Source organism: Equus przewalskii, chromosome 14 (assembly GCF_037783145.1).
Source record: "Equus przewalskii isolate Varuska chromosome 14, EquPr2, whole genome shotgun sequence".
NCBI lineage: Eukaryota > Metazoa > Chordata > Mammalia > Perissodactyla > Equidae > Equus > Equus przewalskii.
The window spans coordinates 18,363,526-18,375,602 of record NC_091844.1 but is presented as its reverse complement, the minus strand read 5'-3'; the positions used below and the strand labels follow the sequence as shown (position 1 = coordinate 18,375,602).

At 53.5% G+C, this 12,077-nt stretch overlaps 2 protein-coding genes across 3 annotated transcripts; both read left to right on the top strand.

The window, feature by feature from the left end:
* Positions 1–721: 721 nt before the first annotated feature.
* VAMP5 (vesicle associated membrane protein 5) lies at positions 722–7,647 on the top strand. Of its 2 annotated transcripts, XM_070572215.1 has the most exons (4): positions 784–965; positions 4,735–6,341; positions 6,589–6,726; positions 7,202–7,647. In XM_070572215.1, exons 3-4 carry the CDS (start codon positions 6,643–6,645, stop codon positions 7,409–7,411), a joined length of 294 nt encoding a protein of 97 aa, XP_070428316.1. In that variant the 5' UTR covers positions 784–965; positions 4,735–6,341; positions 6,589–6,642; the 3' UTR covers positions 7,412–7,647. The 2 variants fall into 2 exon arrangements, with proteins under 2 accessions (XP_008514172.1, XP_070428316.1); XM_008515950.2 differs by lacking the exon at positions 4,735–6,341 and having other exon boundaries at positions 722–965.
* Positions 7,648–8,981: 1,334 nt separating this feature from the next.
* RNF181 (ring finger protein 181) lies at positions 8,982–11,821 on the top strand. Its single transcript, XM_008515948.2, has 5 exons — positions 8,982–10,110; positions 10,745–10,875; positions 11,057–11,166; positions 11,349–11,423; positions 11,683–11,821. The coding sequence occupies exons 1-5, from the start codon at positions 10,025–10,027 to the stop codon at positions 11,740–11,742; spliced, it is 462 nt and encodes a 153-aa protein (XP_008514170.1). The 5' UTR covers positions 8,982–10,024; the 3' UTR covers positions 11,743–11,821.
* The last annotated feature ends 256 nt before the right edge of the window (positions 11,822–12,077 follow it).

Sequence of the window (12,077 nt, the reverse complement as noted above, 5' to 3'; positions counted from 1 at the left end):
GAAGCCCTCAACCCCCTTCCTCAAGAGGGGCCACATTTGAGATATGGTGACATCGGGTGGGGTGGAGAATCGGTGACTGGTGACGTCTCTGCAGCAGTGAGAGGAGAAGGTATGGACTGGGGATTCACCCAGGGAAGGCTCTCGAGGGGCCACCAGCTTCACCCATCCTCTGACTGAGGAGCAGGGTCATATCAGGGCAGGGCTGCACCTGCCCTCGTGGTGAAGAGGGCACTACAGAAAAGCTAGAACTAGCACCTTCTTCACGGGGGTCTGCTTTCTTTTTTAATTGAGGTGAAATTCATATAACATGCAATCGACCACTTAAAAATGTACAATTCAGTGGCAGGTAGTGCATTCACAATGTTTACTGTGAATAGACTTTCATTTCAAAACTCTTTTAGGGTCGGTTTTTGGTTGCGGGTGAGACGCACTCACCAAGGGGGCAAAGACCCCACCTGGCTGTTCAGGGGTATCCAGCGCCTAGCACAGTGCCCACAATGGCGCTCATACAGATGCTTGTTGAATGAATGAATGATGCCTCCCCAGGTAAACCCAATCTACCTGATCTTGGATGCAGCCCCAGGGAGGACTTCCTGAGCCCGCTCCAGAGCCCACTCCACTGTGCCCATTTCATAGACTGGGCCCCCCGAGGAGTGGCCAGCGTGCAGACCCGGTGCCAGGCTGCTGGGCCGTAGCTCCTAATTCACGAGGCTGGGGAGTTACCCAAAGCTGGGCGCCAGCGGCCCGGGAGGAGGCGCCCGACCGACCCGGATCGCCGTCGCCGGCCGCTTTCGATTTGACTTGGTCTCGGCAGCCGCTAGGGGAAGGCGCGCCCCGCGCCCCCCGCCCCTGCTGGGCCGGCGGTCCGCCCCGCCCCGCCCCTCTGCTTCCTCCTGGTTCTCGGGCGCTGTGGGCGCTCGGCGGGCAGAGGAGCTGGAGAGGGCCAGGCGACGGCTGCAGCGATGGTGAGGCCCCCGGGCGGGGCGGGGCCGGCGGGCGAGGGGCAGAGGGAGAGCGTGGGGGTGCGAGGCAGAAGTCTGAAGTCCGAGGGAGGGGGCGTCCCTCGGGACCTGCGCTGGTCCCCTCGGCGGCGAGGTGACCGCGGCCAGACCCTCCGCTCCCCGCGCTCCCCGGGAGGGAAAATGCGGCGTGCTCCCGGTCCGGGCTGTGCGGGCGGAGTGAGCGGGACTCGGGCTGCCCACTTCCCTGAGCGAAGTGGTTACGAGCACCGGGTTGGGAGTCAGACTCCAGGCTGAGAGCCTGGTGGTGGCCACTTACCGGGACTGTGACCCGGGGCAACTCACTTAACGTCCCTGAGCCTTTCTTCCGCATCTGTGAAGTGGGGTCAGCAATACCTGCCTTGCTGGGTCTTTGTGAGGTTAATGACAGAGGCCCGCCCGGCACTCAAAACCTGCTTCCAAAAGTGGTAGGTAATGTGATGACCTCTTCAGCCCTTCCTGGAGCTGCGAGGAGCCAAGCCGGGCTGGGAGTTGGAAACCTGAGCAGCTGGGGTGGTGGGGGCCATGCCAGCCCCGTGGCAGGGTGCTGGAGGGCAAACTCCTTCCTCTGGGGAAAAAGAAAGGAAGATGTTTACTATAAAAGTTCCACTGAAGTTATCAGAGTGTGGCTTAGGCCTGAGTCCCTCCTAACCCATAACTAGGGACACATTCCTGAGTTGAGTCATCCTCCACTCCTGCTGCAGACTCTGGCCTCTGTCCTCACTTGCCATCTCCATGGCAAAGGTATCAGAAGCAGGTGGTGCCACTGCTTCCCCTCTTCTCTGGGACCTCTGGGAAGATGGGCCTGGCAGGAAGCAGGCTTGGAGCTTTAAGATCGGCCACTGAGGAGCTGGCAGAAGTGTAGTGGATGTGGCCTGGCTAGGGGTCGTGATGCCTGGATGGCCTCATCTCCAGGGAACTGGAGGCAGGAAGAGGAAGCAGGGCAGGAAGATGGTGCTGAGCTCTAAGGCCACGCCAGGAAACTGAGGGAGGCTTGGAGAATGCGACAGAGCCCAGAGCCCACTTCCTAGCATGGAGGGCAAGGGATCAGATGGGCCTGGGGGTCGGATTCCAGCTGACTCTTAGCACTTGGGGAGAAGAGGAAGCTCCTGAAATGAAGGCTGAGGCCAGGACAATTTATTGGGGGGGACTGGAAAACTCTAGGACTCTTACAGGTTCATGTGAGGCAAACAGTGGATCAGAGCCTGGGGGAGGGTACATTGATCTCTCTCTCCTACCCATCTCCTAGCCCCATCCTCTGTTTCTTCTTTCACTCCTGCCCCTTTCTCTGCCCCTCAATCTTTCCCTTCCTTTTTCCCATCCCCCTTCCCTCCCTGGTCCTTCTTCCTTTCCCTTCTCTTCTCTTCGTCTCTCGTTCATTCAATCAACAAGTATTTCTTGGGCATTTATTTTGTGCCAGACATGGTGATGGGTACAGGGATAAAGTAGGAACAAAAAAGTGATGGGAAAGATGGAAACTGAATGGGTAGTGACTTGAATTCATTCATCTTATAGATGGTCCTCTCATGCACTGTCCAAAGAATTTGGGTTTTGAGCCATGGACCTCCCTCACACATATACAAGTTGAGTTGGCAGCATCAAGGGGTCTAGTGAGTCTTTAACAAGCCAGCTAAAGCATTTGACCTCGACCTGCATTCAGCTGAGCACAGGGGTTAAGGTTAATGTGATCTTTGGAGTGTATGTTGGTTCAATTTTCAGATCTTCTACTCACTGGCTCTGTGACCTTGGATGGGTGGATTTAACCCCTTTGAGCCTCAGTTTCTTATAAAAGTGGGATAATAGTACTGTCCTCAGTGGATTGTTGTGAGGATTAAATGAGATAAAGCAAACAGCTAGCAGCACAGTGCTTAGCTCAGAGTATGTGCCCGTTGAATAGTGGATGTTATTACTGTCAAGATATAAAACCTTCTCAACAGCCTGTAGTGCCTGATGAAAATAAACTAGATGTAGGTTATCAAAGGCCCATGTCAAGTTCTCTATTTAGGTTAGAAGCAATTAAGTGCGATAAGGAAGAGCTTGCTGGGCTGTGTATATATAAGAGGTTTTATTGACCACAAGTATTGTGTAGTTCTTGGGATCTGACTGCAAAAAAATAAACTAAGGAAACTTGAGCTACATCAATAATAATAGCTGTTATATATTGAGCATTTAGTATGTGTCAGGTATTGTGCTAAGCACTTTATTTATAATATGTCACATGCCTTAGCCAACATTATGGTAGATGTTATTGTCACCACTTTACAGATGAGGAAGTGGAGGGTCAGAAAGGTCATGTCCTCAGTCTTCGGTCACTCAGCTGGTGAGCAGCAGAGGCAGGATTTGAAGGAACCCAGGGCCCCAATGTAAAGAACTGCTCTTAGTCTCTGAGCTCACGTGAGTGAGTGCTGACCCAGGAAGGAGTTGATACACCCGGTTGCTGCCCGGGGCCATCTGACTATGATGACCATGACAGCTGGAAGAGGGTGTCTTAGGCACTAACCAAAAGAGAGGGGAGACAGGAGAGTTCGGACAGGGAGGTGTTTGAGAGGTTTGTTTTCAGATCAAAGAGGAATCTTCTCTTCAGAGGGTAGCGGTCTATCAAGAACATTTCCTGTGTAACTACCACCCTCTGTCTGCCAACAACGCTGCTGCCCCTCCCTCCCCCGGCTCGAAACCTTAAGTCCTGCAGGCCCTTGGCAGGGCTTGGAAGTTCCTGTCTCACCCTCCCTTCCTCTCTCTGCTCTGTGCTCCCCGCTAGCCTGGCGGACATCTCCTCATACCCTTGCTGGTGGCACTTCTCCACCCCTTCTGGGTGGCCTCTCTGCCCTGAGTTTTCTCACTTCTGTCCATGCCAGTCTACCACCAAGAGAGAAATTATCCTGAAGCACCTCTTCAGTGTTACCCTTGGCTCAGAAACCTACACTAGTTCTCCTTCTATCCCTCCCTCCAAGGGAGCTTCCTCTTCTTGACTTTTACTGCTTTCTCTGGCCCCTTCTTGCCCCTCCACCCTTACCCGCTGCCTGCTCCATCACTGTCCTGAGCGTCTGTCTGTCTCTTCATGCCGAGAATGCCCCACTTCCACCCCATCCATCAAGGGCTCACATCCTGTCCATCGCAGTTCCAAGAATCCCCCTCTCTGTGGGCCACTCCAACCCTCACTATTTGTATCTCACAGTGTAACTCTTTACTTTCTCTGATTGTCTCATATATGTCTCTTTCCCCCAACCTATAGTGACTTCTTAAGAACAGGCGCAATTCATTCAGAAAATATTTTCTGCTCATCCATTGTGTGCTAGGCACTATGCTGAGTTCACTGTGGCAGGAGGCGGCGTGGCCTTGCCCTCTGGTCGCTTACCTCCTTCCACACCTGTAATTCTTTATTTCTCACTGTGCCAGCAGAGACCTGTGCATACAGTGTCTGTTTTCCTCTGGTTGAGTGGGGCCAAGGAGGGCCAGAGACTTGAGCCTGAGGCCTCTGTGCTCCCTGGAGTGAATGTTTTTTTTACTCCTGGGCCCATCTTGGCTCCGGAAAGGGCTGACTTTTGTAGTGGGGGAAGGAGGCTACAGACTGCAGCAGGAGGCACAGCCAGCTCTCCTGGAGAATGTGACCCAACGTCACCCCATGTTGGAGAATAAGATAACAACAGCTGTAGCATTCAGAGTAGAAAAAATAATATCCAGTGTCCCACCCATCTTTAGTAGTGATTCTCATTTTCGAATCTTTGTCCATTTCCAGGTTTTTGCCTTGGACTATTTGAATGGGGGGTGTGTGCGTGCCTTGGACTGTTTGAATGTGACAGGCTCCAAATAATGGAGCCTTGTTGAGTAAAATAGCAGTAATAATAGCAATGATGATGGTTGACTCAGGAAAAGGTAGAGACAAGTGCAGTTTCTCTGCTCTCTTCATCATTCTTCCTTGTTCCCCAGTTACTGCTTCCCCCAGTCTGTGAGTGCACCCCTCTGCTGTGGTTTGCCTGCCCCGTCTCAAAGAGGTTGCTTTTCTAGCTCATGAGTAAATATTGACCTACTTGGGTTTCAGATGCCTGCCCCTCGAAACTCCTGCTGGGCTAGATAAACACACAGGGATAACATCTCTTGAGAATCAGAGCTGCTTTTGGACAGGCTAAAATGCAGTTGACCCCCTCACTGAGTCCGTGCAATGGTCAGTGCTGTTCTGCCTCCCCGGGATGGTGGCAGACAAAGGCAGGGCACTGGCCCCTGCCCTCCCTCTAGGAGCTTGTGGTCCAGTTGGGGAGCTAGGACTCATATACTGGGAATGCTTGGAGGTTGTGTGCAAGACAGCTGCAAGGATCCTGAATAAGGATTCTTGCCTGAGTAGGTGGCCCTCTGTGACCACAAGATCCCTTCCCTTTCTCTGGTTTTAAGTGGAATTCAGTCAAGTGCCAAAATGTTTGCTGAAGACAATGGGCAATACGGTTTAGCAGGAAAGAGAGCTTGGCCAATGCTCTGTGGGGAGGAGATGAAAACAGGGATGGGCTGTGGGGGACAAGGCTGGGAGGAGTTACTGTGGTTTGTTAATCCACTGGTATGCATCTTCCTGACATGTCCCTGGACCTGCTCCTGGACCTCCAGCTCTCGCTAGGGCCTTCTGCCCTGAGTCTCTCTCAGTTGCATGCATCCAAAGCCCAGTTCCTTTCTTGCTTGTATCCTGTGCTTTCTTCCTCTCTCCTGTCCTCTCAACCTCCCCTGGCTTGGACCCTGCACCTCCCTTCCCAGTCCTCTGAAATGAGCTTGATTATTTTGTCAGGAGAGGCTGCTGCCCAGGCTGGGAAATCCATGAGTTGGTCTTGTCTCAGTGAGTTGGATCCTAGTGAAGATCCAGGCCAGCTGGAAGGCTGGAGACCAGAGGCCAGGAAGGCTGAGGTTCCCAGGCAGACAGGGAATCAACTTCGAGCATTAATGTGGATGTAGGGTCAAGCCATGAGGCAGAACTGGCCTGACCAGTCAGAGGCCCAGGGAGGGAGATCTGATCTCAGTTTGTGTCTGTGTGTGTCTGTGGGGTTAAGCAGAGGTTATGACGTGTGGTGGTCCCAAATTACCTTTCTAGCTCTGTAGGGTAGATCTCCTCCCTGTCTGGCTTCTAGCCAAGTAGCTTGGTTCCCTGTTCTTTGCTGCCTCCTTAGGCCAATGGGAAGCCATGAGGCAGGCATACATTGGGTAGAGGCCATCCTAGAGCAGGTGGGAAAAGTGTCTGCTTTGTGGGAGGCTGGGGTCCTGGGAAGGTCCCATCCTGAGGCACTTTAGAGTAAGCTGAGATGCTTGAAGCCAAGGCTGACCCAGGACCTACCTTGATGGCCAAGGAGAGGAGCCTGTGAGACCAAGGTGAGCCACACTCAGCCAGGAGGCCGGCCCTTCACTCTTCACATATCATACCCTTACATGAAAGATGCTGTTTCCCCTACTCAGACACTGCATGTGTGTGTGCGTGCACGTGCACACAGGCTTGCGTGCACACGCACATGCGCACACACACACACACAAACACAGTGGGGGCAAGGAGGCCTCTAGGTCTCAGGATGAGGGCCAGATGGGGGCCTCTTGCAGCCCTGACCTTGGGCTTGATGCCCAGGCAGGGAATGAGTTGGAACGGTGCCAGCGGCAGGCGGAGGAGGTGACGGAAATCATGCTCAACAACTTCGACAAGGTCCTGGAACGCGATGGGAAACTGGCGGAGCTGGAGCAGCGTTCAGACCAACTCCTGGACATGGTGTGAGGCCTGGGGAAGCAGGGAGCAGGGAGGGAAAGGCTGCAGGGGTTCTTCAGAGGGAGCTGTCAGGCTGTGCTCAGGGTCTCCAGCCCCTTCGTGGAACCTGAGGCTTGCTTGGGGGCCAGTGTGGGGCCTGTGGGTTTCTTGAGGCACCCTGAGTCTAGATATGCAATGGGTAGGCTTCATGAAGTAATAAGTCCTTGGTTTAAAGCTGTGGACTTTCCTGAACGTTAAGGACTGGCATTGTTAACTGGGGGTGAGTCCACAGGGCTGTGAGTCAAGGGCTACACCAGTGCCCAAGACCAGGAGTCAGGCTGGGAGGGTCCCAGCGCAAGCTGTGTGGAGAAAGGGAGCAGACCGGATGGGGAGGATTCAGGAGGAAACTAGGCCATGCTGGGGTGGGGTTGGGAGGAGCTGGCTCTGGAGCTCTGGGGGAACAACTAACTCCTACCCTGTGTCTGGGGGGCATCCACAGAGCTCAGCCTTCAGCAAGACAACCAAGACCCTGGCCCAGAAGAAGCGCTGGGAGAACATCCGTTGCCGGATCTGCTTGGGGCTGGTGGTGGGCTTTGTCCTGCTCATCATCCTGATTGTGCTGCTGGCCGTCTTTCTCCCACAGACAAGCAAGGACAACAGTGTCCCACAGGCCCAGGACACAGGCATTATCTCAAGGCCTGGGGACTGACCCAGCTTGGCCTGGAGGAGAGGTCGAATGACCGCACTGGCTGGTTCTAGTCTCCAGAGAACCCTGGCGTTTGCTCCCATCTGAGCCACCCCAGTGAGTGCTGAAGGGCAGCCCCAATGTGTCCACCTTTGCATCTCCTATCATGCCACAGACTGGCCCTTGAGGGCAGCCTGCTGCACTGGCCATGCCAGGCCAGCCTCACCTGGAGCTCAGTAAAAGCTGCTGTTTGGTTAAAAGCTGGTGTGCGTGTGTGTGTGTATGTGTGTGCATGTCTGAAGGTGTCCAGGTTGGTTCATCCTGCTTTGCTTCCACCCCAGGACTGCTTAGAAAGTCCACCAGCCAAAGGACTCCATCCCTGGGAGGTGGCCCCCTTCTCTCCCTTCCCTACTTGATCCACCCCTCACAGACAGATCCTTTCGGAGTGCAGGTGTAAAGACACAACAGCCCCCAAACCAGACCCTTCAATCATTGTCCTCTGGGCCTGTTTCTCTGAGAATGAAATCTATTATTTTTCTGATGTCTTGGGGATGCTCAGAGAACCAGTGGGATGCTACATGGTATGACAATGAGGCAAGCACTTCAAAGATTTTTATATCATGAGACTGTCACCTTCAGGTAGACTTTTCCCTCTCTGAATGCCTCCTCCTCCTCAATTTCACTGCCCACGTTCTTCAAACTTTACACCAAATTACAGATGAGGCAGGCAGCAATGAAAATGGGAAGGGCTTCTATGGTGCTACAATGCCGACTCACAAAGGATGGCCTGGCGTTTGCCTTGTAAGAAAGAATTCGGACTTTTCAAAGCTCCAGGGCCACAGAGGGCCAAGTCAGCACTGCCTTCTGGGCCACAGGAAAGATCACTGGGTGAAGGCCGTTGAAGAAGGAAAGAAGGCCCTACCAAGATGGTGGAAGCAGGGCAGCCTCTGCCTGGGCTATTTCACTCCATCTCAAACTCAAGTGTGGGTGGGAAGGGGAATTCAGGGTGAAGGGTTTAACAGAAGCAGTTCCTTTTCGGGAGAGTGAGGGCTGACTGAGAAACAAGAACAAGCCAGAGACTTGTGTGGCGCTTTACCCTCACAGATCCTGTTACTTCGGCTGGGCTCATTACCCTCTTCCTTTCCTGGGGAAGAAGGAGGAAAGCCCTTGGCTCTGCCAGGGTCAGCAACACCACTTAGAGGCTGTGCAAACATGGGCAAGCCACTTCTGGGACTTGGGTTTTACATATGTAAAAAGGGATAATGATACTTATCTCCGAGGACAATTGTGAGGATTATTTATGCTGTGTGTAAAATATCCATCAATGTAATGGGTTCTAGATGCCAGATAAATGGTAGCTATCATCCAAATCATTTAGTACAGTGGTTCTCAACCCTGCCTCACAATAGAATCACCTATAGGGGCCGCCGGGTGGCACAGCAGTTAAGTTCGCACGTTCAGCTTCAGCAGCCCAGGGTTTGGCGGTTTGGATCCTGGGTGCGGACCTATGCTGCTTGTCAAGCCATGCTGTGGCAGGTGTCCTACATATAAAGTAGAGGAAGATGGGCACAGACGTTAGCTCAGGGCCAGTCTTCCTCAGCAAAAAAAAAAAGGAGGATTGGTGGCTGATGTTAGTTTGGGGCTAATCTTCCTAAAAAAAAAATCCTCTTAAGACTGTTTCCATGTAATGTAAATTAATTAAATGTTAAAAAAAAAATAGAATCACCTGTAAAACTACCATGCCCAGTTCAGTTAAATCGGATCAGTGAAATTAGTCTTTGAGATTATCAGACACGGGTTTTTTCTAAAGCTACAACCTTTTCTCTCCTTCTCTCTCCAGGAGATTCATGGGTAGTCAGGGATGCAAACAACTTATTTAATTCAAGACACTAGTTTTACAGAAGCTAGGGGAGAAGTTGAGCAATGGGCTGAAGGTTACATAGATAGTCCCAGGAGCACGTAAGGCCCCAGGTTCCCCGGCAGGGATCTTCCCCCTGTCAGCTGGGGAGGTTTGCCCCACATTTTATTATTGTGCCTAACACAGAAGAAATGAGCAGGACATTTTTGTTTGTCTTGCGGGGATCTAGGGGGAATCAAGCGCCAACCCCTGAACCAACTAGAACCCAGCGGGTGCGTAAGTGTCCAGCGGGGTCCAAGGCAGAGCAGCGGGAAGCACCCTGACTCCAGGCTCTTTCCCTAGGCTCGCAGAACCCTGAGCCCCTGGGCCAGCGCCTCCCTCTCTCTGAGGTCTCTAGCATCTTGCACTGCCTAGGCCCTCTGAGCCGCAGAGCAGACTGAGGACCCCCACATCCCAAATACTTGGCTTTTCCGGGTGCTACAGACCCGATCCACACGTCATCCCCAGGTACCTAACCTAGACTCGGACTCCAGAACAGCCGCTTCCTGACCAGCCCCGGGCTCTGCCATTGGCTTTAGCCTTTGGTCAGCTGACTTTTTTGAGCCAATGAGAAGCTACAAAATTGATACTTCCGCTTCACGTGCGTCTAACGAGCCACTGTGCCCGCCTTTCGGGTGCTCTGATTGGTCATCCTCACTCAAGTCGCCAGTTTATTGGTTAGTACCGCGAGGCCCGGAGTACCGGGGGCTGTGAGGGCTGTGTCAGCCAACCCGGCTGCCATGGCGTCCTATTTCGATGAACACGACTGCGAGCCGTTGGATACCGAGCAGGAGGCCCGAACCAACATGCTGCTGGAGCTTGCAAGGTGGGTGGCTGGGAGGTGGGGCCCAGGCAGCAGGTTTCTGGGCTGGGGCTGGCTGGAGAAGCCGGATTATCTGGGGCAGCGGATTCTGGGGAGGACGGATAAGTAGTCTGGGGTGTTAGTCCGGCGGCGAGATTCGGGGGGAAGTTGATCATTTGGATCATTCGTGAGCGGGCCGGGGCAAGGGGATTTTGGGACAGACTGGAGCCGGAGAGTAGGGGGGTGGTGGGGTCACGGGCGGGAGGAGGAGGGCCCCAGGAAGTAGGGGAGGAGGCGGGTCATGGGGGCGGGGTAGGGGCCTGAGGGTGTGAGTAAATACGTTCGTTAGGAACTCCAAGCACGGAAGTCGACACTGCCGCTTGGAATCTGGCTTTACCAGGTTATCCCTGCGTGGCCTGAATAACTTCTCTGAGCCTGTTGCCTGTATGAAATGGGAATAAACGGCCTGCGTGCTTGGGTTTGTCTGATAGTAGCTGTAAATCATTTCCCACTGCTTTTTATCTAGTGAGCACTACTGAGGAGTAGCTATGATTACTATTAACTGGGCAGGGTATGTATCTGTTAACGCCTAGTGGATTGTGAGGGCAAAGAGAAAGGATGATTTTCTTTGGTTCTGACTTTGCATCCTTCTTCCCAGGTCACTTTTCAATAGGATGGACTTTGAAGACTTGGGGTTGGTTGTAGATTGGGATCACCACCTGCCTCCACCTGCTGCTAAGACTGTGGTTGAGAACCTCCCTAGGACAGTCATCAGGGGCCCTCAGGCTGGTGAGAACACTAATTCTTTCTGCTGTTTGGGGCAGGTCAGCCAGACCCACTTCCTACCCCAGCCAGACTATGGTCTGGCCCTTAATTTTCCAGGCCAGGTTGGGGCAAGAGTGTCCTTCAGGAGTGGGAGCTGGGAGGTAGGGCCTGTAGCAGCTCTCCTGATCAGCACTCCCTCCTAAAGAGCTCAAGTGCCCCGTGTGTCTTTTGGAATTTGAGGAGGAGGAGACTGCCATTGAGATGCCTTGCCATCACCTCTTCCATTCCAACTGCATTCTGCCCTGGCTAAGCAAGGTACTGCTTCCTTTCTCCCAGCCTGCACCCTGCCCTGGGCCCAGTTCTCAAGCCTCTTTCTGTTTATGGACTGTTGGGGGATCAGGGAAGGGAGAGGGGTAGGAGTGGGAATTGGTAGCAGGGGACTGATATTAGCTTATGAAGACCAGACCCGGGCTGGAACACTGCCCTGCTTTTCACAGACAAATTCCTGCCCCCTGTGCCGCCATGAACTGCCTACTGATGATGACACTTATGAGGAGCACAGACGAGATAAGGTAGGGGTTTGGGGTAAGCAGAGGGGGTGGTGATGGGGCTCCCTTAGTCCCTGTCCTCAATGCTTGCATTCCACACCTCAGCAGGGTTGGGTAGACCTTAGGGTCCCTGGTTCTGGCCACCTTCCCAGTGTCTTTAGTGAGGGGCAAGAGCCTTGGCAATACAGATGCTAGGGGCCTGAAAACAGTGAGAACCTGCCCCATCCCTTCACCCACAGGCCTTCAGGTATGGCCCCTTCCCAGCGTGCCCTCTTTCCTTTAGGCTCGCAAGCAGCAGCAGAAGCACCGACTCGAGAACCTCCATGGAGCCATGTACACATGAGACAGCTGGGGCTGGGCACCGGTCTTCCACAACATCTTCCTGTTGCACCACGAATCCTCATTAAAGGTTTCTTTACCCACCCTGCGGCTGCATTGCTCAGAGGTCTGGGCAGGGCCTCTGCACCCTCCACTAGGTCCCTACTGCTAATGGGGAAGGTGGTCCTGAACCACAGAAGGCCTCAGGTTGCGTATCCCTCCCTGCCAAGCCTGCTGCCTTGTCTGGCCTGAGGTCAGTGGAGCCCAGGTCAAGAACCTCGCCACTAGATCATCCAGGGCTTGGGCCTCTGTCTTCGTGGCTAGAAAGCAAAATGTGTCTGGGTCTGGCAGCCAGTAGCT

Coding starts and splice junctions, on each gene's coding strand:
- VAMP5 (XM_008515950.2), top strand. Junction 6,727..7,201: donor CAGACCAACTCCTGGACATG/GTGTGAGGCCTG, acceptor GGGCATCCACAG/AGCTCAGCCTTCAGCAAGAC.
- RNF181 (XM_008515948.2), top strand. CDS start 10,025: ATGGCGTCCTATTTCGATGAACACGACTGCGAGCCGTTGGATACCGAG. Junction 10,876..11,056: donor CATCAGGGGCCCTCAGGCTG/GTGAGAACACTA, acceptor TCCCTCCTAAAG/AGCTCAAGTGCCCCGTGTGT. Junction 11,424..11,682: donor AGGAGCACAGACGAGATAAG/GTAGGGGTTTGG, acceptor TCTTTCCTTTAG/GCTCGCAAGCAGCAGCAGAA.